This window comes from Gorilla gorilla, chromosome 9 (genome assembly GCF_029281585.2).
Source record: "Gorilla gorilla gorilla isolate KB3781 chromosome 9, NHGRI_mGorGor1-v2.1_pri, whole genome shotgun sequence".
Classification (NCBI taxonomy): Eukaryota; Metazoa; Chordata; class Mammalia; order Primates; family Hominidae; genus Gorilla; species Gorilla gorilla.
The window spans coordinates 26,979,968-27,007,836 of record NC_073233.2 but is presented as its reverse complement, the minus strand read 5'-3'; the positions used below and the strand labels follow the sequence as shown (position 1 = coordinate 27,007,836).

The window sequence follows — 27,869 nt, the reverse complement described above, 5'->3', positions numbered from 1 at the left end:
TTAAGTGGAGACTTTCTGTTTTGTGCAATCAAACTCAATCCTAGCTATGCATTCTTAACCCACCCTGGAAAAGCAGAGTTTCCTTTAAGGTGAGAAAATTCAGTTCCCCTTCAACAATCACTCCCTCATTTGTAGTTTTTGAATTGGAAATTTTAGAGTTAGATGTGCCTGTACAGAATATGCAAAGACAAAGTTCAGCTTGTGCTGGCCCTGTGTGGGTATACAAAAGTATTCAGATATGTCTGAGCCCTTAAAGGGTTCAGGTAAAAATATTTTTAAAATAGAATCGCTTGTGGTTTACACTAAGTGCTGTTATTTTCCCACCAGCAAAACTACACTTCCGACACTCTATAATTAGCAACAGATAAGTGATGTGAGTTGGCCCAAAGCTATTAAGGGGATTTCATTCTTCATTTTCGGCCTCTACTATAACCCCAGATGTAGGACAACTATTCCAGGAATCTAAAAACCCTCAGTTGTCCACTTCTCATTAAATATTTCCTGAGTGCATAATGTACCAAGATCATCAGGCTCTTATAAAAGCACACACTGGGATTCCCTGGAGGAGGAAGTCTAACCCTTTTTGCCCAAGCCTCCCAGAGGGCCACTCCCCCAGGGCTGGTTATAGATAAAATTAGAAGCCCACCATGGCATCTGTGAGTTTCTCCCACTTGGGTGTGATGAAGTACCAGATCCCAGCTCCAGCTCCAGGCAGGGTGACTCCTCGGATGAGGAGGATCACGAGTACGACATACGGGAACGTGGCCGTGAAGTACACCACCTAGAAAAGCCATGGGCAGAGGGGCTGGAAGAAGCAGCCCTGCAGAGTGCACCTGTGCAGAAGGAGCATTGCTCGGGGAAGAGTGGGGCTGCGCATGACAGAGAGCACATCAGGGTAGTTCTCCCCAAATGCAGCCAGGGCTGGGGAAGCAGGGAAGGCACTGGGACCAAAGATGAGTCAGAGAGAGCTAGAAATAAAGCCTCTTAGGAGAGACCCAAGGCTGTGGGGTGAGTCGGCCTACAGCCAGAAGGCTGGGGGAGATGTCACCCAGCCCAGCTGATGAGTACACAACTCCTTAGGGAACCACAGAGAGAAGGAGGGAGGGGGGCTCTGTGCCCACGCCCGCTAGAGCACCAAAATTCCACCATTAAAGATGAATCCTATTAGCTTAAGCTTTCCATCCCTGTTTATACACATACCTAAGTGAGGCAGTCCCATAAGGTCAGAAGAACACGATATTAGAATTAGGCGCATTTAGGTTCAAATGAAACTGTACATCTGGCACTGACTAGCTGTGTGACCTTAGACATTTATTAAGCTCTCTGAATCTTAGTTTCAGTATCCGTAAATCGAGGATAATAGCACCTTTCTTACAGAAAATCGTGAGGATTCAATGAGCTAATGCATGGATAGGACCTAGCATGGTGCCTGATTTATAACAGCAGGTCATTAAATGACATTAAGTTCAACAAATATTTATTGAGGGCCTCCTATGAGCTGGGCACTATGCCAGGCATCAGCTGCATAAAGATGAAGGGACTCCTAACCTAGAAGACACAAAGACAATGTCTGAATAATGAGCTAGGGAATTACACAGAGGGCAGTATGGAAGTTCAGGGAAGGGCATTGTGCCAAACCTGGGCATCTACTAAGAGGTTCATGGAGATGACACTGAACTGGACAAGTGCAGCTTAGAGGAGGAGAGGCAAGGTGGGAAGGTGAAGGAAGCACATGGGCAAGGCAGGCGTGTGAGGCAAAGCCCTACTCACTCACTATCAGCACAGCATACAGTTGAGGCTAAGAGTAGGGGGTGGGGGGCTAGAGACATTGGAGGAGACCACGTCATGGGAAGACTTGAATGCCAGCAAAAGGATACTGCTGGATGCTGGAAGAGAGGGAGGGACCAGCGTCAAGAAACATTTGGGAGACCGGGCGCGGTGGCTTATGCCCGTAATCCCAACACTTTGGGAGGTCAAGGCGGGCAGATCACCTGAGGTCAGGAGTTCAAGACCAGCCTGGCAAATATGGCAAAACCCCATCTCTACTAAAAATACAAAAATTAGCCGGGTGTGGTGGCAGGCTCCTGTAATCCCAGCTATTCAGGAGGCTGAGGCAGGAAAATCACTTGAACCCAGGAGGTGGAGGTTGCAGTGAGCAGAGATCACGCCATTGCACTCCAGACTGGGTGACAAGAGCAAAACTCCATCTCAAAAGAAAGAAAGAAAGAAACATTTGGGAGGTAACATTAGCAGAACTTGGGGGTGAGTTGAACATGGTAGGTAGGAGGACCTTTCCTTCCATACCTGTCCATCAAACCTCAAGGTGAAGGTAGGGCTTGGGACCAGGATTTGGCAGAAGCAGAAGGAGCAGTGTGAGAGCTCAGGCTCTGCAGTCCCACGAGCCTGGGTCCAAATCCTGACTCCAGCACTTACGAACTGTGTCACCAAATCCTGACTCCAGCACTCACTGAGGCAGCAACTTAACCTCTCTGAGTCTCTGACCCTCAGTGTCCACACCTGCAAAGTGGCAACAACAGTAGATTCTTCATGGGGCTATTGGAAGAGTACAGTGTTACTTACAATCCACACAAAGTGGAACAGGCCCAGGGCACTGGAAACAGAAGTACCATTTCGCAGTCTGGCCTAGGACTCCCCATTCCTCAACTTAATCGCACTGACAGTGCTCGACTCACAGGTAGGCTACATTCCAAAAAATGCATTAAAAGACACTTGAGAGGCTGAGGTTAAGCTCCCATCCAGGCCCACTCTGGGCTCTCGGGATCCATGGGGTGACGGCTGTTGGTTCAGGGCCACCTCCATTTCCACCTGCAGTCCTTCCTCTGAGGGCAACTGGAATACCTGCCCCCATGAGAGGGACACAGGGCACCTGCCACACGCTGCCTGCACAGACTCGAGTACCTGGTAGGGGGCTCCAGCATGGTAGTGAGTGGGATTTCAGGAGATGAGGACAGATTCAAGGACTCACAGGGGGAGATGAATTGGGAAAGTTTAGAGCTGAGATGAAGAAATAACTCTTGGGGGCCGGGCGCGTTGGCTCACACCTGTAATCCAGCACTTTGGGAGGTTGAGGCAGGCGGATCACTTGAGGTCAGGAGATCGAGACCAGCCTGGGGAACATAGTGAAACCCCATCTCCACAAAAATACAAAAATTAACCGGGCATGGTGGTGCATGCCTGTAGTCCCAGCTACTCAGGAGGCTGAAGCAGGTGAATTGCTTGAACTCAGGAGGCAGAGGCTACAGTGAGCCGATATCACACCACTGCACTCCAGCCTGAGTGACAGAGTGAGACTCTGTCTCAAAAAAAATATATATATATATATTATATATATATAAAAAACCCTTGGGTCATTCCACTTGTTCAAATGAATATAGATACATGTATATATATTTAGAGCAACTAATATGTGCCAGCCAGTTAAGCATTCAGGACCTATCAGTAAACAAAGCAAAGATTTCTGCCCTGAATAGCTTCCATTCTAGCTGGGGAGAGAGTCAACCCACAATAATCGTGATAAGTATTATTTGTGGCATATTAGAAGGTGATATGTGGATTGAAAAAATGAAAAATTAGAGCTGGGTAAGTGGGGTGGGGTGTGGGGAAGATGGTTGGGAAGGCTTCAGGGAGAAGTTGGTCAAGGAAGAAAGTCAGGGTGAGCCAACTGGATGTCTGGGAGAACATTTCAGATGGAGGGAACAGTTGGAATCATGGCCCTAAGAAGGGAGTGTGCCTGGCTCCTAGGAACAGCAAAGAGGCCAGTGTGGCAAGAGAGGGGGCACAGGTGGGAGAGATCGGCAAGGTGGGAGTAGGGAGGGGCAGACTAGGTGGGGCCAGGCAGAGCTCTCACTCTGTGGGCAACAGGGCTACGGCAGGGACTCAGGCAGAAGGGTAACAGGATCTAACGTTTGCACAGAATCACCCAGTTGCTATGTAGCAAGAATACTGCAGGGTTAACAGTAAGGAGGCCGCAGCAGCCAGCAGGCAAGGGACAAAGAATGGGGATGGCTCCAGCCAGGGTGTTGTCGATGGAGCTGGTGAGAAACAGATGCCAGATACATTTTCAAGAGGAGCCACCAGACTTCATGGGGAGTGTGAGAGAAAGAGAAGAGTCAAGGTGACTCCCAAGTGTTTTGGCCTCAGCAACTGAAAGGGTGGAGTTGCCATGAACTGAAATGGGGAAGTTACTTCTGTCTCTAAACTCACTTACTCAAGGCCAAACTCTTTCTTCCTGGCTGCAGGTTCAGAGCTGCCAGAGGTGGGCTGCACTCCTTTTCTCTCCACTGTGACACTGCTGACCGGGACACATTTTCCCTGCACCACAGAACAGCAGTCTCTCCTCCCTCCTTGTCTCAAAGAACTTGCAGTGCTAGGGATGGAAGGGAGGAGCAGCAGCCAGCTCCTCTCTATTTCTTCCAAACCTGCTTCTCTCCTTCCATCCCCTTGAAGTCTAAGGAGATGTGAAGCCCTTCCACACATGGATGTTAGGAAATCCAAGGGCATCTGATGTCTCACGGCTGGCCTCATAGCTGTCAGGTGGGGCTGGGAAGATGAGATGCTACAAGGGCAGGCCCTGACCAGCCTGACTTTCCTGCCCCCAAAACAGCACGGGGATGGGATGGGAGACAACTAAGGAGTATCCTTTCCATCCCCTGACCACCTGGGGCTGGTGGGAAATGAGGATGGAAGGAAGAGGTGATGGAGAGGACATGACCTAGACAGCGGTGGCTTATAGAAGGAAATCTCCAAGGCTGGCATGAGTTTAAGAGACAGCTGTTCCCATTTCACTGTTGGAGGCTGTTTAGACACCATCACTCCTGAGTTCCCTCTGTGGCCAGGTATATTTGTCCCATTTTGCAGAGAAGTTAACTGAGGTTCAGGTTAAGCATCTCACAAGGGATTAAATATCTCGTTCAAGGTCTTGAGACAAGACTTAAGCCCAAAGCTTCCCCACTCCAAAGCCACTCTTTCCATGAACGCCATTCTATGGGCCACATGATGAGAAATGTGTATGGCAGGGCCAGGACTAGGGGGAGGCAAGTGAGACAGGAGGCATCTAGGGTGCAAAATTTACAGAGGCATTCACTGTCAGGTGCCGGCCCTGCACTTCAGGAACCTGAGAGTGAGTGCCTCTCAATTTTGCACACTAGGCACTGGCTCACCTCACCCAGGTGATGCATTCATTTTTTAGATGGTGATCATGGTGAACTGAGAGGGCCAACAGTTTGGTTTATAAATCCTGGGAATGCCTCAAATGTGAGTCAGGTGTGCATTGGAGGCTTTCTGCACAGCTAGTTCCCCTGTGTCAGGGGAGGTTCAGAATGCACCTGTTTCCACAATGTATCGTCAGAGGAGTTAAACTTGAACAGTAATGAATTACACTTGGCAGGAGTGACACTGACTCGCCCATCTGAGCCTGTTGGCCTGACACCTCCAGACATCCTTCTCACCATGGGACCCCTAAACAGGTGGTAAAGGCCCAACAGCCTGTACGAGCTAATTAGGTTAGCTTTGCTTCGTTGCCACAACTCTCAGGCAGAGGCGCCCCTGAGGGCAGGTGGGCTGCATTTGACCCTCAGGCTGCCTGCTGGTCGCCCGTGCCTCTGGAATTCTAGCTGCTGGAAAACAGCCTCCAACAGTGAAATAGGAAGACCTGTCTCAGAGGAAGCAACCTGCCAGTCCTGTCTCCTGAGGCCCTAAACAAGAGGAACTGAGCTTATCTGGCTGCAGGAAGACGACATCTCTTTTGCATAAAAATGACAGTGTTCCTGGGATTTCAATCACAAAGGCGTTCATCATAAAGCACCTTCAGCTGTGCATCCACCTTGGCTCCCAAATAATGCTCCATGATTAATGTCTGCACAGCCCAGGGCAGGATAGTAAATTGTGATTCATTATTTCTGGTGGTATTCTTCATTTAAAATAAAAATTGATCATTGATCTCTGGTTGGAAACTTTTCTCAGTGAAGCAGAGAGATAAGTTGGCAGATCTAAATGAAAAACATATCTGCTCAAAACTTCCTATTCCAGAAAGCCTATAAAATCTATCACCAAGAATTAGATTCTAAATCAGCGGAAAGAACTGGCTGCAATGCCATTCCAAAAGAGCACAGACTAATAAGATAAAAAGAATCCTAGAGAATATTCTAACTCTTGATTTTGCAAATGAAGACAATGAGGCTGTAATATATCCTGTGACTTGCCCAAAGTCACACAGCAAGACAGCAGAGACTGGGTAGAAATGCAGATTCTGATATACTGTGGGGGGATATTTTCCCCCACTATATGAAAATGATGACTCCACAATTCCTCATTTACTATCTATTCTTAATAACTCCTTCTTGGGAGAGAATGTCTTGTATTAGAAAAAGTCTAGGCCAGCTGGGCACGATAACTCACACCTGTAATCCTAGCACCTTGGGAGGCTAAGGTAGGGGGATCACCTGAGATCAAGAGGTCAAGACTAGCCTGGCCAACACGGTGAAATCCTGTCTCTACTAAAAATACAAAAAAATTAGCTGGGCGTGGTGGTGGGCTCCTGTAATCCCAGCTACTCAGGAGTCTGAGGCAGGACAATCACTTGAACCCAGGAGGTGGAGGTTGCAGTGAGCCAAGATGGCACCACTGCACTCCAGCCTGGGTGACAAAGCGAGACTCCATCTCAATAAAAAAATAAAAAATAAATATAAATAAAAATAAAAAAGTCTAGGCTTCAAAGCCAGATAGACCTGGGTTCAAATCCCACTACTTCCACTTAAAAGCTCTGTGACTTCAGGCAATTTACTCTACCTTGACAAGCCTCAGTCTCTCTCTCTACAAAATGGGAATCAATGTGCTTCTAATGCATGTGAAGCAGCCAGCACAGTGCCTGGCACACAGTGTTCAACAAAGCTCTCTTTCTCTTCCAATCTCCCAACAAAGCCACTGCTGTGGCGATGTCAAAGTGGCACAATACCCAGTCAATACAGCAGCCATTCAGAATAATGAACATGAAAGGAGATAATGTTAATAACTGACCATACACCAGGTAGTAGCATGCATGTCTCACTTCATCCTTACAGCAATCCTAAGTATTATGCACTATTATCCCCTATTTACAGATGAGGAAATGGGTTTCAAAGGTTAAATAGCTTGTCCAGAGTCACACAACTAGAAAGTGATAGAGCCAGGATTTGAACTAAGATTGGTCTGACTCTGGAGCCACAGGCCATCCTTCCTCACATCATTAAAAGGTGCTGTTCTCACCCTCCTCACCTATCACCTCTCCTCCTGCAGTCTCACCTTCCAGCCTATACTACTAGACACCAATCTGGCCACTCACATCACGGTTGAGGTCAGCTTGTCTCCATTTCTAGCCATAAGTGACAGTCTTGCCCATGGGATTTTGATTGAGTATATACTTGGCTAGTCTCGCTGAGCAGTTGCTTGGCTGGGCCCTTTGGAGATGATGAAACTCCCACCCAAGCTCAGCTCCAAGCCACAGAAGGTGAGGGGTCCAGGAAACCTCAGGCCATGCTCGGTATTGTCATAAGGGTCAAGTTAACATTTCCCATCTCCCTGTAACCTTAGAAAAACAATCAATCCAGTCTCATGGTACTCACTCAGAGCCAGCAGGTTCCTCAGGGGTCACTGAATCCCAGTTCTCTTTTTACAGAAGGGGAAACTGAGGTCACAGAGTAGAAGTGCTCCCAAACCTCCAGCTCACCCAGCAAGTGTTCCAACAGAATAATCTTAGAATTAGAGGACCTTAGACATCACCCAGTCCAATTACCCTCACCTTAGAAATGAGGAAACTGAGGACTTCTAAAATAGCTAGGAAAATGTGCTTTTCATTTATTGGCCAAAAAAAAAAAAAAAGCAATTAAAGCTAAGAGCAAAATCAGAAGCTCAGCCATGTTTCACCACCCAAGTAGAGATATCCCTACACAGCAAACACCATGAGAAGTCCCCAAGGACAAGGGCTCAGGTCTCCTCACTCCTGGGCTGGTTCTCTCTAGCTGACCTGATTCTCCCCACACTCTGTGATTTTAGGCATACCACCTGCCTCAGGTAACCCTGACAAACCTTCCAGAATCCACCACTCAAGTCCCTGTGGAACTACATGACATGAAAAGCAAGCACTAATAAGAGCTGTAATCAAAAATGTCCATGTCCCCAGGGAGAAGACAGTTTGGTCTATGTGGCTAATAGGTGCCGGGATTGCGTGCCCAATGGGGGATTCAAAGCACGCCTGGGGGTGAAAGATGGCACTGACTACCCTCCCGATGAGACCCAACCTTTCAGAAGTTGGTTGATTGTAACATAATCGCAGAAATCCTTGGCCTGGATAATCAAACCAAATCTCAACTCCACAACCTATGGTCTCAGAATCCCCCATTACATCCTCATTCCTTGAGCCTTAAAGACATTTTTGTTTCATCCTAAAACATGCAAATACCTCCTGGGGTAATTAAATATTATTGCATGTGATCAGAATAACTGGTTAACTCTTCAGTAGGTTTTTCTTTGTGTGTGTGTGTGTGTGTGTGTGTGTGTGTGTGTGTGTGTGTCGGGCGGGACAGGGTCTCACTCTGTCACCCTGTCACTCTGAAGTGCAGTGAAGCCATCTTAGCTCACCGCAATCTCCGCCTCCTGGGTTCAAGTGATTCTCCTGCCTCAGCCTCCCAAGTAGCAGGGACTACAAGTGTCCCCCACCATGCCCAGCTAATTTTTGTATTTTTCGTAGAGATGGGGTTTCACCATGTTGGCCAGGGTGGTCTCGAACTCCAGGCTTCAAATGATCCACCCGCCTCAGCCTCCCAAAGTGCTGGGATTACAGGCCTCAGCCACCACACCCAACCTTCAGTAGGTTTTTCTAAGGCTGCAAGGAGATGAAGAAACGTTACTGTGACCCCTACAACAATGCCCACTGTGGCCTGAGGTTCGATGGGCTCCTCTCTTTCTGTGGCTTGGAACTGAGCTTGGGTGGGAGTTTCACCATCTCCAAAGGGCCTAGCCAAGCAATCACTAAGTGACCCTTACCAAGTAATTGCTCAGCCAAAATTCCATGGGCAGGACCCTCTTCCTTTAGTGCTAGGGGCACATGGGGTAGAAGAGTGTCAAGCTTAGAGTTGAAAGAAAGGCAAGGAAGGCCATGAACATGGTGGCCGGGAGTGAGGAGAGGGAATCTACTACACAGTTTTGATCTTCAGCCAGCTTCTTGGCAGAAGCAATAACTAACTTGGCAGCCAGACCAAGAGGCAAAAAGCCAGCAGCACAAATTCTAGAGTTTAGGGAAAGTGACTGAATGATATCAGGGAGGTTCCTTCTGCTGAATGAGTGGCAGCCCCTGAGAGGAAAGGAAGGAAATCCTAACCAGAGTACCCCCACCATCCCTTGAGAGCTCTGTATCTATGTGTCTCATTTAACCCTTAAAACAGCCCTGCAAGAAAGGTGTTATTATCCCCATTTTGCAGATGAAAGTGAAGTCACAGCCCCTCAGCTGCTCCAGGGCAGAGTCAGAGTTAGCATCCACAGCTCCTGACTCTCTTTCCAGTGCTCTGCCTGCTCCCCAAAGCAACCGCCCCTGGATGTCGCACAGCTTTCTCTTACTTAGATAAATCCAAGTGCTTACTTTTCCTGAAGTCTTGATTCCTTTAGCCAACGATGCATACACAATGACCCAAGCCAGGAAGAGGCAGAAAGCTAGTGGCCACCTGATCTCGCCAGGATACTCAATCCCTGCAGAAATCTTCAGCACAAAGTACCTAAGAGTTGGAGGGAGGGAGGGGGGGAGTGATAGAAAGAAGGAGAGAGGGAGGTGACAGGCAGCAGGCTTTAAGCCTCCAGTAGAGCCAGAGGCCTTGCACAAAACCCCAGCATCCTCCACCCACCCCACCATCGGGAACCTAATCACATCAGGCTGTGGGGAATTTGCTGGTCTGGGCTCTTGCCCACAGCCGTCTGCAAAGACTCCAGCTGGATTTACTGTGCTCTTGATTATGTGCTGGGAGGCTGCTCATGGCCCTGGGCAGGCTTCAGGACAAGGCTGTCAGTTCCATTGTCACTAGCACATCCCCAGGAGAAGTGCAACAGAAACTCTGAACCGTCAAGTGTGATTTTTGTGTGTTTTCTGTGTTGCTCTACTCTTTTATGAGAATTTATTCTGGTAGTATTTGTGTGATTTTAATTTTAAAAATTAGTACATAGTGGAAACTGCATATGCTAAATGACGAAAAATGTGGCCCTGGATTGTAATTCAAGTTGTGTGGGCATGACCTGAGGCTGAGGTTGGCTTAATTATAAAAGCAAGGCTGCCTAGACCTTGCTCAAGCAAAACATTCTAAGACAGATGAGCAGCTGCCAACAGAAGAGGCCACTGGTCAGCTGTAGCTGCTGCTGACAACTCGTTTAGATAATGAAGACATCGTGGCCTGCCTGGCCAAATGGCTAGCAGGGCAGCCTCACCCCTGAGGAAAGGAGGCAGCTTCAGGGACAGTGCCTGATAACAGACTCAGACAATTCTTTCTACTCCGCAACCATCTAGCCATACATCCTCTGTAAAACTGCTGTGTTTGTAGGTTGACGTTTTTCTGTGATCTAAAGGAAAGGCAAGCCAGCATCCAGGCTCTGTAGGACTGTAGGAATGATGGCCCAGAGAATTCTGACCTGCTGAAGGAAATGTAGGCAGCAGCCCCACTCCTGGTCCAGCTGGCTAGCTTGAGAGGCTGTTTGGCAACACACAGACATGCTTTTCATAACAGTGATGGCCAACCCCGTGCAGACAGAGCCTCTTTCAGGCCCAAACCCTGGCACAACCTGGGCTCAGAGTTGACCAGGGAAGACCAAGGCTGGAACTAAACTTGGTTCCAAGGCAAAACCTTGAGGACCATATTTGCCAAGCAAGGAAAAGGACCTTCCCCATGTCCCATCCCCCAAATAGGTAAACCATATAGTCAACAATTCCATGACTTAGCCATCTCAACTGCTCCATGCTTCAATTGTAGGACCTCAAGTCCCAAGAAACTCCTGATGACATTTCTTCTTAGAAATCAAGACTGGCCCCAGAGGATTAGTAAAGGCCACCAAAAGCAGGTTTGCAAATCACTTTCTAGTACACCTGACTGCATGGATTAAGTGTACTGGAAAATGATTTACAAACCTGCTTTTGGCGGTCTTTCAGATTTCATCATACTACCAGGTCAGACTCAGTTGCTCAGTGCTCAGGGAGAATTAAAGGCCCACCCTAATACCCCCACGGTAGTTATGATCAAAGGGGACTATTTAATCAATTAGGTAACTCTCCCTTCTGTTCTGCAGGGAACAACTATGTACACCCTGAATCTACAGGAAAGAAAACCAGGAGTAGGAAATAATGACAATTGGGAGAAGAGTCATGGTATTAGCAATCATTTGTTGTCATCTAAGTGAAAGCCACAAACTGGAGGCTCATTGATTTATGCATTTTATTTGATCCCCATGTTCTATTTGAATTATTTTGCTGCCATTTAAAATAGGAGAGATCACATAAAAATCCAGACTTTATTTCCATCTTTTATTGTAAAATAGAAGCTCTGGCAGCACTGCCCCACATTTTCACAAGGCAGTGATCAGAGGAGCTGGGCACCAGTGGCCCCCTTACATGCGACAGGCAGCCTCTTTGGTTTGCTACAGTCCCCACCCCTCCCTATCATCTCATTTATTTTCACTTTACTCATTTATATTCCTGCCATGCCCGAGTGCATTTGAATTTACAACCCCTGAATTAAAGTTTAGCTAGAGAACACTCTTTACGTACCCTATGATGAACTCTGTCTACATTTATCTCCCTTAAGACATAATTTCATGGCTGGGTGCAGTGGCTCACGCCTGTAATCCCAGCACTTTGGGAGGCCGAGGCAAGCAGATCACAAAGTCAGGAGATCGAGGCCATCCTGGCTAACACGGTGAAACCCCGTCTCTACTAAAAGTACAAAAAATTAGCCGAGCATGGTGGCACGCGCCTGTAGTCCCAGCTACTTGGGAGGCTGAGGCAGGAGAATAACTTGAACCCAGAGGCAGAAGTTGCAGTGAGCCGAGATCGCGCCACTGCACTCCAGCCTGGGCAACAGAGCGAGACTCCATCTCAAAAAAAAAAAAGGAAAGAAAGAAAAGAAAAAAATAATTTTATGAACTTCACTAAATCTTCCAATGGTAGCTGAGGATCTTCAAGTATCCCTGAACCTCAATCTCCAATGTCTAGCAATACTGATATTAAAAAGTACAAAACTAAGGCAAAGCTGGAAAAAAAGGAAAAAAAAATGAATTTGTTCTTATTTACACTAAAGCTTTGAACATGACTTCTTTTCTTTTTTGTCTCTCTTCCCTGAAGCCAAGTGCAGATGGAAGAAAAAATAATCTGGTTAACTGACAGTCCACTTAGATCACACTGGATCAAGGTTTTGAAATGGGCTTTTCATCAGCATCATGAATTATAGCCGCACTGATTCTGCTCCTACTGCTGTCATTCATCCAGCTCTGCTTTCCAGGCTCACAAGACACAACAATCTGCTCTTGGAAGCCAAACCAGGGAAAAAACCTTCCTCTCTGATCTCATCCCTTGGGCTACCCACACCTCTGGTCTGCAAATTGAATATTTATTAATTCACTGTGTTTCTCTTAGAAGGTAAAAAAGGAAAAAGAAAGTCATCTTACTTGAAATACTCTTCACTTCCACTGACAAATGTCTTATTGGCCTGGCTGGTGAAATTAACCATTGTCAAGTTGGGATAAGCGGTCATGCAGAAAGTCGAGTTCTTGATCTGTATTTTGGGATGGTCACTGATAACACAGGAATCTGTTTAGGAGAGGACAGAATAGAAACACAGTGAAATCTGTACAGAAAACAGAGATTTGTCTCTCTGCAGCAGTTTAAAAACAAATGCCAAAAACATTTGCAAATATTGGAGAGTACCTTCAGGAAAGGATTAACCAGGCAAAGCCAGATATATTAAGAAAAGAACCAAAGAATTATGTTTTCTCCATCAGAGCCCCCAGTCCCCACAACTGCACCTTGTACTGATGACAAAGGCATTTACAGAACACTCTCTATGTGGTAGGCAAGTATTTTGCATGCATTATCTCATTTAATCCTCACAACAGCCTATGCAGGAGGTACTATAATCTTCCATTTTCAAAATAAGGAAACAGGCTTAAAGAGGTAGGTAACTCTACTGAAGCCACACAGCTTATGAGGAAGAGAATCAGGATTCGAACTCAGATCCTTATGACTCTGCAGAAAATAAATAAATTGCTGAAACAAATTTAATTAGAAAATAAGCAAACCTCCTGAAGGGTACTGCTACAGAAGGCTTTCTAAGAAGTTCACCTTGGACTCACTGCCTGGCACCACATTTAGTAAGTACTCTAGGATACACGTGCTGTGTACTTTCTACTCTCACGTGGGTAAGCAGAGGCAGCAACCACGCCATCTACCGGGGACCCTGCGACAGGACCTAACAGTGTGGTGCTCAGTTGGGGATGAGTCTTCTCTCCAGGAAACATCTGGCAAGTCTGGAGACATTTTTAGTTGTCACACCTTGGGGACCTGGTGCTTACTGGTATCTAATAAGTAGAGGCCAGGGATGCTAATACTAAATATCCTACAATGCACAGGACAGCCCTCCACAACAAAGAATTGTTCAGTCCCTTAGTCAGGCATGATGGCACACACCTGTAGTCCTCAATACCTGGGAGGCTGAGGCAGGAGGATTGCTTGAGCCCAAAAATGCAAGGCTGCAGTGAGACATGATCATGCCACTGCGTTCCCAGCCTGGGTGATGAAGCAAGACCCTGTCTCTTAAAAAAAAAAAAGGAATTATTTAGTCCAAAACATCGGTGGTACCAAGGTTGAGAAGGCCTGATCCAGGCAGGGATGGAGAAAGGAAATTAACCGTGTGAGTCTTAGTATGTCAGGCTCTGTGTTGAACACTTTAATGATTATCTCATGAAATCTTCATAAAACCCAGGAGGTATATATTATTATTGTCATTTTAAATAGGAAGAATCTGAAGTCTTTCTGACCATTTTACAATGCCTCTCTTTAAAATACAGATAAACTGACAAATGCCTTAAATAAAGAATCCACCAGGACTAATCCCAAAGGACATTATTTTGCAAAGGAGCACATAGTAACAATAACAACAACAACTTACACTTATATGGCAGTTACCACGTTTACGGCACTGTTTTAAGTACTTTACATGCATTGACTAATTTAAGCCTCACACCACCCCCTATGAGAAGGTACTGTTATTATCTCTATGTTACAGATAAGGAAAACTGGGGCACAGAGGGATGCAGTGGCTAGCCAAGGTCATACATCAAGACAGGATGTAAACAAGCTCTCTCTTTGGAGTTAATGACTTAGGCAATCCAATGTGAATAGGGAGCAGGGATTATAAATTCAAACACCTACAGAAGCCAGGATGATGACACAAATGAGGAAGGCATAAAATTAGAAAATAATAGAGAGAGGTGGGGACAGTGGCCAACCAGAGAGCACTCCAGCCAATCAGTGCCAAGCTTTTCCAGATGTTGTGGCAAAAGATGCAGAAAATCTATAAACTTACATGAAATATCTCCATTTAAAAACATTGAATGTATTAAAACTGTCTTTAAATACCAGGAGCAACAATAACAAAAAGTGGCTGGGCAGGGTGGCTCACACCTATAATCCCAACAGTTTGGGAAGCCAAGGCAGGAGGATGGCTTGAGCCCAAGACTTCAAGACCAGCCTAGGCAACATAACAAGACCCCTATCTGTACAAAACATTTTAAAAATTAGCCAGGTGCAGTACTGCACATCTATAGTCCTAACTACTCAGGAGGTTGAGGGAGGAGGATTGCTTAAGCCCAGGAGTTCAAGGTTGCAGTGAGCTGTGATTGCACCACTGCACTCCAGCCTGGGCAACAGAATGAGACCCTTTCTCTAAAATAAATAAATAATTTTAAGAAGCAGGCTTGATCTGGTGCATGGACTCCCATTTTATGTTCTCTGTGGAAGAGCATAGTGGGCAAGAATGTGAGTTCAGGCGTTCCACTACTCCCGAGAGCTTGAATGAGTTCCATTTGTCGAAGCCTCCATTTTCTGGTCATAGTTGTTCAGGGTTGCAGTAAGGACCAAATGAAGAGAGATCACAAATTAAAAATCTTCCCACAATGCCTGGCACACAGCTGGCACTCAATAAATTTTAGCCATAACTCAATCACCATTGTTATAGCTTTTTCTGGAGAGAGTATCTCTAGTCTTCAGCATCATCTCCCGTAAGGCCACTTGCCTGCCATAAATTGCCTACCACTTCCCATACACACCGCAGAGTTTCTTAGAATGTTGGGTAAAAATGGAAACAATAATAAGAATCCCTTCCCTTTCAGTAGTTCTTTAGACCAAGGTTTCTCAATAGCTGTACTAATGGCATTTGGGGTCAGATAAAGTAACCGCAATAGGTCCATTGCCCAACAGGCACAGTGAGTCAATACATCACCAAGACCCTGCGTTGCAGCAGAGAAAGAGGTTTAATTAAGAGAAGAGGACCTTTTTTAAGTCACCCCAGAATTCCAAAGGACCAATACCCCTGCAAGGGACAGCCTGGGCCCAGGAACAGAACACGCTCATGTGCTGATAACACAGAGGATAACAGATGGAGGGGCTGCACAAAGAAAGAGTGGGGATTGACACCTTGGTTTTTTTTTTTTTTTTCACCAAAATAAATAAACAAATAAACCACTGGGTAAGAATGAGATAGGGTCTGCTCAGCCTGGTCATATACTCGCAGGAAGCAAACAGAGTTTCCTGCGTTGCAGCAGAGAAAGAGGTTTAATCATAAGAGCCACTGAACAAGGAGATAGGAGGAAACCTCAAATCCATCTCCCCAAAGAGTTTGGAGCTAGGGTTTTGGAGTAGGTTGAAGAGTGCAGGGTGAAGTCCTGGGACAGAGAGATGAAGAAAAGTATTCTCACACTGATTCAGTTCCTCTGTGGGAACCTTTTTTCATTTGTTTGTTTTTTGGTTTTTGAGACAGTCTCACTGTGTCACCCAGGCTGGGGTGCAGTGGCACAATCTCTGCTCACTGCAACCTCTACCTCCAGGGTTCAAGTGATTCTCATGTCTCAGCCTCCAAAGTAGCTGGGATTACAGGTGTGTGCGAACACTTCCAGCTAATTCTTGTATTTTTAGTAGAGACAGGGTTTTGCCGTGTTGCCCAGGATGGTCTCCAACTCCTGGCCTCAAGTGATCCATCCACCTTGGCTTCCCAAGGTGCTGGGATTACAGGCATGAGCCCCTGCTTAAAGCTGGTAGGAGTCTTTAAACTGGTCGGCATCAGCTGTTTTACTGGAATTTAGGATCTCCTTAAGCAATTCTTAAACAAAAGCCTTATGATTCTAGCATCAGAAATCTCATCTATAGGAACAATGGGGATGCAAATGTACGTAGTGTTACTCAATTTTTGGTTTCAAGGAAGTGAGTCAAAAGCACAGCCTGATTAATGCTGATTATAACAATACTTCTGTCTAGAATTCTTGTTAACCCTGCAAGGACAGCTTTAGTAATTCTTGGCTGTGGGACCGTCCTGTGCATTGCAGGATATTTAGCAGAATCCCTGGCCTCCACCTACTAAATGCCAGGAGCCCACCCAGCTGCAACAACTAAAAACGTCTCTGAACGTTGCCAAATGTCCCCTGCAAAATCTCCCCTGGTTGAGAATCTCCACTTCAGGGCCTAAAAATATCTTCCTACTCAAAGTATCTTCTTTAATCAAATAACAGAGTTTCAGGAGGATTCCCACCTAATCATTATCAAATATTTACCAGGAAAGCTTTTGTTTCCCCCAGCAGTGACATGAATGAAGACAATTAAAGAACACTCCATATCTCTGTTCTGTAAATAAGCACATAAGTTATTTCTAGCCCTCCTGCCAAACATTACGTCCACCCAAGACTGGAGAGATCACTAACACGAGGGCAAACACCAAATCTCTCGATTCCCAAGTTGCAATTGTGAAGCACACAGGCAGCCTCACTAGAGAGCGTCTCTGGATGTCTGTAGATCACTGCCGCCGCAGCAGCACAAGGTCACCGTTCCTGCAGCAATGCAGCAGGGTTCCCAGGCTCCCCACTCGCTCGCTCCGCAGCCCCAAGCCTCCTGCAATATCCCCTCCCACCACCGGGCGGCAGGAGCATGCTTCCCAGCGCCCGGCGCCTTCGGGTCCACCCGCGAGGGAATGATGGGCCATCTCATCAGAGAGCTCTGCGGCCCAGCAACCCCGAACAAAGAACAGCGATAATGATCGTGCTAAATTGGAAGCTGTGGAATGGGATTCTCTTTACTTGGGCAATTATTAATAAATGAAAGCACATGAAAGACCAGGGAGAAAAGGAATCATTTAATTAAAGTTGTAATGAAAATGAAGCCATTCCGGAAATAGAAATGGTATTTATGTTGTTCCTATTTTACGTGACCCAGCTAACTCCTATTTTCACGTAAAGCCGCTGGTCTCACTTGACAGGGCACAGACTAGTCATTCTCCATTACAGATACTTGGAGAGTTGAGTCACCCTAAAGACAGCAGCCTCTCTTACAACCTGCATCAGAGAAAGATGTGGCAAACGCTGCCTCTCCCCACCCACAGATCCAGGGCTTTCCTCTGGGGCTGGAGTGGGTATGGTTGCCTGGTATCCCCATGGAATGTGTCCCTTGCAGCACTGAGAGTGTCATGGGGCAGCTCCAGGCTGCACACGAAGGTCACAATAGCTAGCCATTCAGCCCCTCTCTCCTGGGATGAGTCCTTTTGCCCAGCAGTCACAGGGTGTGGGTAGTTATGGGGTTGTGAAAGAGAAGGTGAGACTGGAAGGCAATTGGTGGGAAATGCTGGGGAAAGAGTTTATCCATCTCTTAAGGAAGGCTTGCTCAATATGACCATTTGGGAAACAGCCTGGGAATATCCGTTGTCTGGACTCCTGATTTGTCCAGCAGAGCAGTGGGGCTCTGCAAGTCAGGCCACCATCAACTTTTCTAAGTCACCCCAGAATTCCAAAGGACCAATACCCCTGCAAGGGATAGCCTGGCGCCAGGAACAGAACACACTCATGTGCTGATAACACAGAGAATGACAGATGGAGGGGCTGCACAAAGAAAGAGTGTGGATTGACACCTTTTCTTTTCACCAAAAAAAAAAAAATTAAAAATTAAAACACTGGGTAAGAATGAGATAGGATCTGCTCAGCCTGGTCATATACTTGCAGGAAACAATCAGCGTGAAAAATGTACATTGTCTCCTTGTGCTCAGAGCTTGCATCGCTTTAGTGGTTTGTACCAGATGAGTAGGAGCTGAGCTGTGTCATATCTTTGCTCTGCCTTTCATGTCTCCCAGGCGATGGTGAGCCAGACTGGAAGCCAGAGACAGGGGCTTCTGTGCCTCTTGTGCCTCCACCCATGTGCCTGATCCAGCCAACATGCTCAGCCTGCTTTAAACACACACACACACACACACACACACACAGACAGACAGACAGAGAGACTATAAAATAAACACATGTTCATGGCAGAAAATGCAGAAAAGAATGTCATCTCTCTGGGTCTGCGAGAGGGAAGAATTCATATTTTTGCCCTTAATATACTTGAAGGATTAAATAGTGTCCTAGTTCCATCATGAAAAAAGCGGTTTTGGAGGGCAGCACTAAGAGCCAATCATACAGAGATCACAGGAAGCTGGTCTCAGCACAGACCTAGCTGAGGAGAATTAACAGATCTACTGGGGAAAGAAGAAACTACTTGTTTCTAGGTTCCCTTTAAAATGACGAGAGCTTCCAAAGTGACTGCTACTAGCACCTTTTATTTGTAGAGTTATATGCTTCTGCAACTGTATCACACTCCTCATTTCTTTTCTCCTTACAGCAATCCCCATAAGGTAGGTAGAGGAAGAACATTTTTATTTCTGTTTTTTAAAGAAGGAAAACAGATCCAGAGAGAGTTACTTGACCCAGACATACATACAGAGATATAGACCAGAAAGACTTTCTGACACAGCTGCCCTACTTCTCCTCACATTCACTCTCTTGCCCTTGACCCAAGAAGCTGACACTTTCTGCCAAGGCCTCAAGTCCCAATCTATTTCACATCTGAAGCATCTTCCAGGAACACTCCCTGACTCCCCAGTAGCTTGCCCTCTTCTAGACACCACATTTTTATCAGAGTGGTCTAAGGGTCCACTCTCATATTCACCTCATGCGCTGAGCAGTATCTTGTGAAGTCTGGCCCCAGGATCGCTCTCCTGGACTCTAGGAATTAGACCATCACTTTTCAAATTGTACCATGCAGATAAGTCACCTGGGAACCTAGTTAAAATGCAAATCTATTCAGAAAGGCTAGGGCGGGGCTTCTAACCACCATCCAGGTAATGCTGCTAGTCTAAGAAACACTATAAAACAAAATAAAATTCTACAACGACTTGTTAAAATGCAAATTTTCTGAACCCAGCCAAATCTATAAATCAGACTATCTTGTGGGCCTGTGAACCTGCATTTTTAACAAAGATTTCAGCTATTCATAAGCAAACAAAAATTTGATTACGCCTTCCTCTGGACCAGGAGCTCCTTGAATGTTAGAATTAAGTATATTTGATAGTTTGATGTAATCTCTGTGTTCCCAGAACCTAGTATAGGTCCTAGCATGCATAATATATGTTCAATTATTTTGCTGAATAAATGGATAGTTTAGAATACACACACCTAAAGCAGGTATTTCCAAACTTACCTAATAAAAGTTTGGTTTTATCTTTGCATTCTGGCGTATTCCAAGGGTTGTTGCAGGAGCCCCAGGGTAGTACAGACACAAAGGAGGCAAACAGGTAGAAAAGTGTATAGCAAATAATCACATTGTAGTATATGGCTATTAGGACAGAGATGATCAGCATCGCGATGCCACAGCCTGCAGAAGCAAAAATTCCAGGGGTTCATTCCACCTTAAATGACATGGAATTCTTAGAGTTGGGCATAGGGTGGGGACCTAGGTCTAGGCTCTCTTGTACAGAATGGATGCATTAATAGCAGAGTGAACTGTATGTCTACCAGGGATATGAAGGCATTCTGCTGGGAACTCAACAATGCCAGAGGTGATCTTGGGCCATTATTCAGAAAGATCAAATAAAGGAAGGAAAGAGTTAGTCTATTAACCACAAAGGCAGGTCTCCCTCCCTGGGGCTGCATGGTGCCAGAGGGGACAGAGTAAGAAAGGGCCTGAGGAGGCTGAGCGGCAGGCTGGACTCACCTTGTAGAGCTGGGATGGCCTTCCACACAGACACTGGCCCCTGGCTGGCAAACTGGCCCAGCGACACCTCCAAGAAGAAGATGGGTAATCCAGCCAGAGCCAGCATCATCAGGTAAGGGATGAGGAAAGCACCTTGGAAAGAGAGCGGGGAGTGAGAGCCCTAGGAGGCAAAAGCAGGCTGCTGCCCTCCTTAACCCTCTGGGTTGGGGGCTGGGCTCCCTCTCAAAGAACTAAAGGACAATTTAGCTCCATTCCTGAAGAAGCCCTTTGATGTCCTGTTTCAGCAACAGTCACCCACAGATATTTAAGAGCCCTCCTCCAAAAAGTATAAGGGTACCCATGCAAATACACTCCTTATTTCAACTCTCCACTGGCAGATGGCTAGGGATATGTGCTGATGAGGTTTTATTATTTTCTTTTTTTTATTATAGCACTTCAGTTTCCCAAAATGAAGCCCTCCCAGAGCTCAACCAGTCCATGCCTTTGACTCACTACTGGATTCAGGTTGGTGAAATCTTATCAGAGCCTCAGCCCTCCCAGGACCTAAAATCTTCTAAGCTAAACTCCAGGAGCCCTCCTCTACAGTAAGTTACCTGAACACCTTCTGCCAACCAGGGTTGGGCAGGCTGTGCCAGACAGCCACTGGGGGATACCCGTCCTTCTTCCTAAACCCATCTCCATCCCCATCACACACTTCTCAACGCCCTTCTCCATATGAGAAGTTCCTTCCATCCTTCAAGGTCAACTCAAATGCTTCCTCCTCCAAGAAGTCTCCCTTCTGAGTCCTTCCACAGTACCTTTCTCCAGGCACCGATCACTTGATAATTTTTATGCAAGTGTCTTATTCAGCCTGTGAGCCCCTAATGTTGTTTGCGCTGCATCTCTTCATTCCTCAAAATGCCCCGTCTAGGGCAATAGTACTTGGCAGGCCTCCATAGAGTCACTGAGACTTCTCTAGGGTTCTTTCCCTTCAACATTCTTTGAGGTTGTTTGGGAGGGACTTGGGGAATGGTCATGATTTTTGAAAAGGTTTTGACCAGAACATGCTGCTGCATGGGCCAGAGTCAAGGTGGGTACTGGAGATGCGCGAGCGCAGAACACCGGCCTCAGCGGAGGGAAAACTGATCTTTCTCCAGTCTACTCTTCATGCTGTCGCCCCTCCGCACTTCCTGTTTGATGGCAGGGCCTTTCCTGCCCGGAGCTCTCCAAGCCAGGAAGGCCCAGGGGCAGCCACGGGCTGCTGGGCAGTAAAACCGGGGTCCTGCTTTATCCTCTCAAGACAGGGATTGTGCAGTCCTCCTCTGCTCCTGAAAAGGAGCGGCGAGCCCTCCACCCCGCACTGAGGGCTGAGGGGGGCTCGAGCCTCAGTGTGGAACAGGCTGCCTCGCATCACAGAGCCTGGCTCCTCCGGAACCCTGAGATCTGCTCCGCCGCTCTTCGCAGATCCCGGGCGGGCAAAGCGCGGGCACTTGCGCGGGTCAACCTCCTTTTGCTGGAACTCCCTCCCCATCCACTACCCTGATAACCCACTCCCCTCCTAGTCACTGGAAGCCTTGTTGTAGCATCCCGGCCTGAGGGCGCCCTGCGGAAAACCAAACGGGAACCTATCTGGGTGCCTCTATTCGTGTGGCCGGTACCTGGTCTGTTTTCAGGGCACCCCCGATGGCAAATGCTCTGCGGTCCTCATAAGTACTTGTCAAAGTGTCCTAATTTGGAACTGGGGAGGACGAGAGTAGTGGCCTATGTTTTGCGCTTTAACCGTCCGGTGGTGCAGCACCTGTCCGTTCTGCTGCAACAAATTCCGCCTGAAGCGGACCCAAGAGACAAAAACAAAAGACCAAAAACCCTTAAACTGCCTGACCTATGGGGTGAAGCAGTGCACTGCTTGTCCCTTCGGTGCAGTTGAGAAGATGTGGGACGGGGCTCTAGGTTCAAATTCCTACTGCTAGAGAGCGGCCGGCCCCGCGGCACCTAAACGCTGGGAGGGCCAGAGGGATCGTGAATGTGCCAGGTCCCTCCTCGGCGGGTACAGAAGAGGTACAAGGGAGCATAGTGGCCCAGCAGCCGATGCAAGCCTAACTAGTGTCCTCCCCATCTCTGAAACGGCTTTCATTCAAAAGCAGCACCTTCCCCCAATTTAGGGCAGATGAAAGAAACCTGTTTTCGCTGTACGATTTTACTAAAATCAAAATATGTTCTGCTTCAAGAAGCAGAAGAAGGCGGGGGTGGCAGGCACTTCTGAGAGGTTTTTGACAGCACAGCCTCAACCCCTTCCCTCTCACCTCTTAGATCTCCTAAGGAGTCCCGTAGGAAGACAGGATATAATCCTGAATCAGGGCTCCAGGACTGCACAGCTGCTGGCTCTAACCTCGTTGGATGCCCGGAGTGCCGCCGCTCTCTGAACACTTGACCGCTAGCACCCGTGCTTACGTGGCTCAGGACCCAGGCCCCAAAACTGGGTCAGTGGGGGTTTGTGGGTCCTCACTCCTCCCCTGCGCCCCTCTCTAGATAAGATCCTCCTAGATCTAATGCCACGATCGATTATGGTCGCCCCCGCCCTCTGGTTATGCACTCACGCCTACGAGGTGTAGGGCTGGAGCCTGAGGAGGCTGGAGCCTGAGGAGGCTGTCCTGAGCCTCCCCGCCCGGCGGCCCTGCCTGAGGGCTCTTATCCCACCCAACCCTCAGGTGCCCGCCCCGCCCCGCCGCAGGCGGAAAGAGCGGAAAAGCCGTACCTCCCCCGTTCTGGAAGGCCAGGTAGGGAAACCTCCAGACATTGCCCAGCCCCACTGCGTACCCCACCATGGACAGGATGAAGTCCAGTTTGCTGGACCAGTTCCCTCGGGCCTTATTCTCATCCCCTTGCTCGTCCTCCTGGGGGCGGAAAAGCACATTGTCGATAACAGCCCCGAGTAGGTCCACAAGCAGGCCCCTTCCACCCTTCCCCCCACTAGGGGTCCTTCCCAGCAAGCAGGCTCCCACTTTTCAACCGAGGATGCATCAGCAAGCAGGACCCCAAATCTAAAGAAAGGATGCATCTACAAGCAGGGACCTCACCCCTCAAGCCTGCACTGAGAGTCAATCAGCAAGCAGGTCCTCAATTCTGATCTGAAGATCCATCTTAAACAGACCCAAAACCCCTCTTTCCCAGATCATACAGTCAGGGCGCACCAGCAAGCAGCTCTCCCCAAACCTTGAACCTGTAAGGTGATTGCAAGCAGGTCCCTCCATCCCCAACCCCTTACCAAGAATTTATTTGGCAAGCAGGCTCCCCCAACATCATGCCTGGAGTTCCCAGCAAGCAGGTTCCTAATTAACCCTCTCCCACAAAAAAAGCCTTCACCACACCCCCTCCTCAGCTGTTTCTTCCTTTAGAGTGTGTGCCAAGACCAGAAAGAGAGCTGCAATGCCGAAGCCAGCCAGAGCCCCTGCCTTACTTTCTTGACCAAACCAGAAACTGCCTGGTCAACTAATTTAAGAAGGCATCCTTCAAGACTAATGCAAGGGAGATGGGCAGGAGGGAGATTTGAAGGTGAAACAAGACGGAAAACAAACAAACAAAAAAGGTTGATATGGGAAGAGACAAGCCATCTACAACCTTGAGTTCTGGTCTAAATTTTACTACTAACCAGCTGGATAACCCCAGGCAAGCCGCTTGCTCTCTCTGAACCTCCGTGTCTCATCTGTAAAAGAGGCTTAGAATAACTGTCCCCTGAAGCCCTTGCCAGCTCCAGCAGTCTATGAATCTTTGAGGCTCATTTCTTCAAGCTCACACTAAGATGCTTTCTTGGGGCAGCGCCTGGTGCTGGAATGCCTCACTAGTAAGCAGGAAAAATGGGGGGAGACCACCCCAAATAAACTCTGAAAATGTTCAGGACACCTAGACACTGCACAAAGCTTTCCAGGGACTCAGGCCACCGCACAGTTTCCACCTTCTCAGTCACCCTTCACTTCCTATTGTAGTAACTTGCTAGGTCTCATACTTTTCTACAGGGTGTGCAGGACACAGCAGCAGCTGTCAGGAGAAGTCTTAGGGAGGGAGAAAGGGCCAGGGTGAGTGTCCGAAAGGCACAATCAGAAAGATGGGCAGGGCTGAAAATAAATACTTCCAGAAACCAAACATCTTTAACATCCTCCCTCGAATCCTCCCACACACAGGCCGTCTCCATTCCTAATCCCACCCTTCAATCCTTCCAGGGCTGCAAAGGGTGGGAGTTCCAGCTCCTTCTGCCGCAGTGCGGAGGTTAAGCAAGACAAGTGAAACAAATATTCTGCTCCACCTGGGGTCACACTGTGGGATACATGCTGTCAGAGGCAGATAATATACATAGAAAAACACCCCGGATGTGGACCCCGAAAGGAAAGGCAAGTGGGAAATTCTGTGTTTATTTCTAGTTCTGACACCACAAGCTCCTGCTATGTGGGCCTGTGGATAAGTGTGAATGTGTATGTGTGTGTGTGTGTGTGTGTGTGTGCGCAAACACTAAAGTGACTAAGGATAGAAGGGTTGTATAAATCCTAAACCTCACACAGGCACAAATTTTGGTCCAGGCCCCACTGCTGGATATATGCATAGCCCCTGAGGCCAGGAAAGGAGAGGAAATAGCAGAAAGGCAGGCAGTGAGAAGGGAAGAGCTGAAGTTGATGAAAAAGGACAGAAGAAAGAAGAGATCAGAGAAGGAAAGAGAGAGACCAGAGGGAAATTGAAGAGAACAAAAGCCTATATGAGATAGCGGGCCACCAGCAAAAGCTGCCTTTATTCATAACCCAAGGATTGGGATTTGCTCTGTGGGTTTTTCACGCCTCTGATTAAGTAGTAAAGGATCAGATGCAAGAGGGGATTAAGATTGGTGGGGCTTGAAGCCTATACAATTGAGGGAGGTTACTTTAGGGAAAAAAATAGAAAATTATGGCAAAAGTAGACACCAGGTTTTGGAAGGGCCCAGGCAAAGGACAGGCCCCAAAACTTAAGCTTCAGTAGCCTCAGGTAAACCCACCTCGCATCAAATGAGTTCTCATATAATAAAGGTAACTGGCAGTGTAAAGGCTACAGAACTTAAACTATTATCCTCCTACCCCTCCATCCCCAGCCACCACCATCTGGCTTTGTTCTGAATTTTAACCCTCTTTTTGTTTAATTAAGAAATTATTTTTGAAAAGAAAAGACAGTCATTGGCAGGAGAGGGAGTCTGTCTGCATAAAAGGGTGGAATCTATCTTCCTCAACTGCTTCGTGGATCTGGACCCACGCTACCGCCAAGGCTGGGAAGGGGCAGGTCGTGGCCCTTCTGGCAGGGTCACTGCAGCCCTCGCGCCCTGAACTGCCGACCCCAGCGCAGTGCGAGCTTCCGAAGCCCCAAAGCCGCCTCCCGCATCCATCACCTGGCACTGCCAACCAGTTTCCCCATCAGCGTACGTGCACCCGCCACGGCCCGGCTGGCCTCTCTCGCGCAGCTGGAGAGCAGGACACTGTGCGGGCCGAATGCAACCTGCTTACCTGGGTGGCAACGGTGGCCACGCTGCCCGGGAGCACGGACGTGATTCCATCCGTGCCCAGCACCACGGTGCTCTGGCTCATGTTCACCCAGCCCACAGCAGGGGTATTGTTCCGCTCCAGGGTGCCCTTGCCCACACTCACGTTCGCATCCCCCTCCGGGCCTCGCAGAGAAGGGATCTTACAGTGCAGCGCGTTGCCGGGCCCGGAGCTCCCAGGAGACGGGGCGGCCTGCGCGCCTTGCGCCTCTCTCAAGTCCCGCAGAGCTGCAGAGGCCGCCTGCGCCCGCGGGCTACTGAGTTTGCAAGACCCCACTCCTGGCCGCTCAGCCTCGCAGGCTCGCGCGTCCGCTGACTGGAAAGTTTGGGCGCCGGTGGAAGCGGACCTGGGCACACGTGGCGGCGGCGGGGCGGCAGCCGCGGGAAGCTCCTGCTCCGGGCTCGTCCTGGGAGCGCATGGGCCATCCGGGTGGCCCTGCGCCGCCGCCGCCTCCGGGCTGTTGGCTGGCAGTTTATTCATTTCCTTGGGAGCACTGCAATCCTGCAAACACAATGTCAAGTTCGTGCAAAACAAAGTCACAACAGCTTTTAGAATACCTGTATCTACATATGGAGACGTTCGCAACTCAGGTCCAGACACAATATCTGGGGAAGCAAATTGGAATCTGAACTTTTTTTTAAAGAAAGGCTGCAATCAGTATTTCTCAATTTGCCGGTTTCATCAATAACCAGATGACAAAAAGAAGCTAATATTCCCTCCCTAGTGGAGGATGAACTAAGAAAAGAGGCAGAAATGTAATTTTGTAAGGGTAAAGGGGGAATGGAAATAGCCCTAGAGTCATGAGCTCCCCTCCCTCTTTGGATTTCACATCACAGCTGTGGGTGCCCTCATCCCCATCACCATTGTAGAAAGATTCTTTAATTTTCCGCCCCATTTCCTTTGTCTTTCAACAATGCACACTGCCTTTTTCCCCCATAGACAAGCTGTGGCCACTAAGCTGATGCCCTGGCACCTGCGAGCGCTTGAGGCCAAATTGGTTGAGTCCCAGCGCTCCACAACCCCCCTCCTCCCGCCAGGTAGCAAAGACAAGGTTAAGAATCACGATCAAAATAACCACAAAAAAACCTACAACGATAATAAACTAAATTTAAGACACAGAGTAGTAACTAGGTTTGTTATCTTACGCAACTTGTATTCACTTCCAGATTCCCAGACATGGAAAAGAATATGCAAAGCTTTTTGTTCTTTTGTTTAGGGTTTTTTGTTTGTTTGTTTTTTGAGTAACTATTCACAGGAGTCTAATATCCTTCACAACTCTACGCTTGCTTGAGTACCAAAACTCATGACTAATTTTTATTCGCTTTTTCCCAATTCACTTTCAAATGAAAAGAACTGCCAGCGGTGGTTTTTCTATCCACTTTCTCCCCTCGTGTTATCTTTCACGGCTTCCTAAACATTAGCACCAATAATTATTATTACACTGTAAGAATAATCCTATTATCTTCACCTCCACCGCACTCCTCTCGTCTAACCCCCTTTCACAAACACGCAAAATAGAACTCCTCAATTTGCACAAATCTAAGTACCTCGGCTTCAGCCAGCATTTGTCTCGGTAGCCTCTAGGACCCAGAGCAATTCGCCTCTGTACCGGCATCTGGCTTTTCAGCACCGAGGACAGTGTCCGGGATCGGGTCTTCAGGAGCCACAGCCAATCTCTCAGCTCTACAGCCTAGGAAACCTCCTTGCGACCTCAGGTGACGCTCACAAGTACAAATACCTAGGGCTGCGAGAATTGTTCTCCTCGTCGCCCCCTTTCCCCCCACCCAATGCACAGACATCTCCAAAAGAAATAGCCAAAACGAATCTGCTTTCTCTGTCCCCTCAGCCCCCTTTCCTCTTGAAAGAACAAAAGCAAACACTCACCATGTCTGACACAGGCAACAGATTGAACTGGTGGAGGGTGAAACCCGCTATTGACAAGACTGGGTTTGGCTCCGGCAGGAGAGGCGCTTTCTATATCTCCTTGGGAAAGGCCGGGTTTGCGTCAGTGCAAAGCAAGGTGCCCTTGGTTTGAC

The 27,869-nt window shown here is 47.8% G+C and overlaps 1 protein-coding gene across 1 annotated transcript in view; it reads right to left on the bottom strand.

Annotated features, from left to right (window-relative positions):
* Nucleotides 1-27,632, bottom strand: part of SLC6A5 (solute carrier family 6 member 5) — a 55,525-nt gene extending 27,893 nt beyond the window's left edge. Inside the window, exons 1-8 of the mRNA XM_055356455.2 lie at nt 27,443-27,632; nt 25,798-26,438; nt 23,037-23,175; nt 20,303-20,434; nt 19,790-19,963; nt 12,691-12,832; nt 9,632-9,764; nt 647-781 (exon numbers count right to left, since the gene is read on the bottom strand). Coding sequence (XP_055212430.2) covers nt 647-781; nt 9,632-9,764; nt 12,691-12,832; nt 19,790-19,963; nt 20,303-20,434; nt 23,037-23,175; nt 25,798-26,438; nt 27,443-27,632 — 1,686 coding nt within the window. The remainder of the gene's footprint in view (nt 1-646; nt 782-9,631; nt 9,765-12,690; nt 12,833-19,789; nt 19,964-20,302; nt 20,435-23,036; nt 23,176-25,797; nt 26,439-27,442) is intronic.
* Between the last annotated feature and the right edge of the window lie 237 nt (nt 27,633-27,869).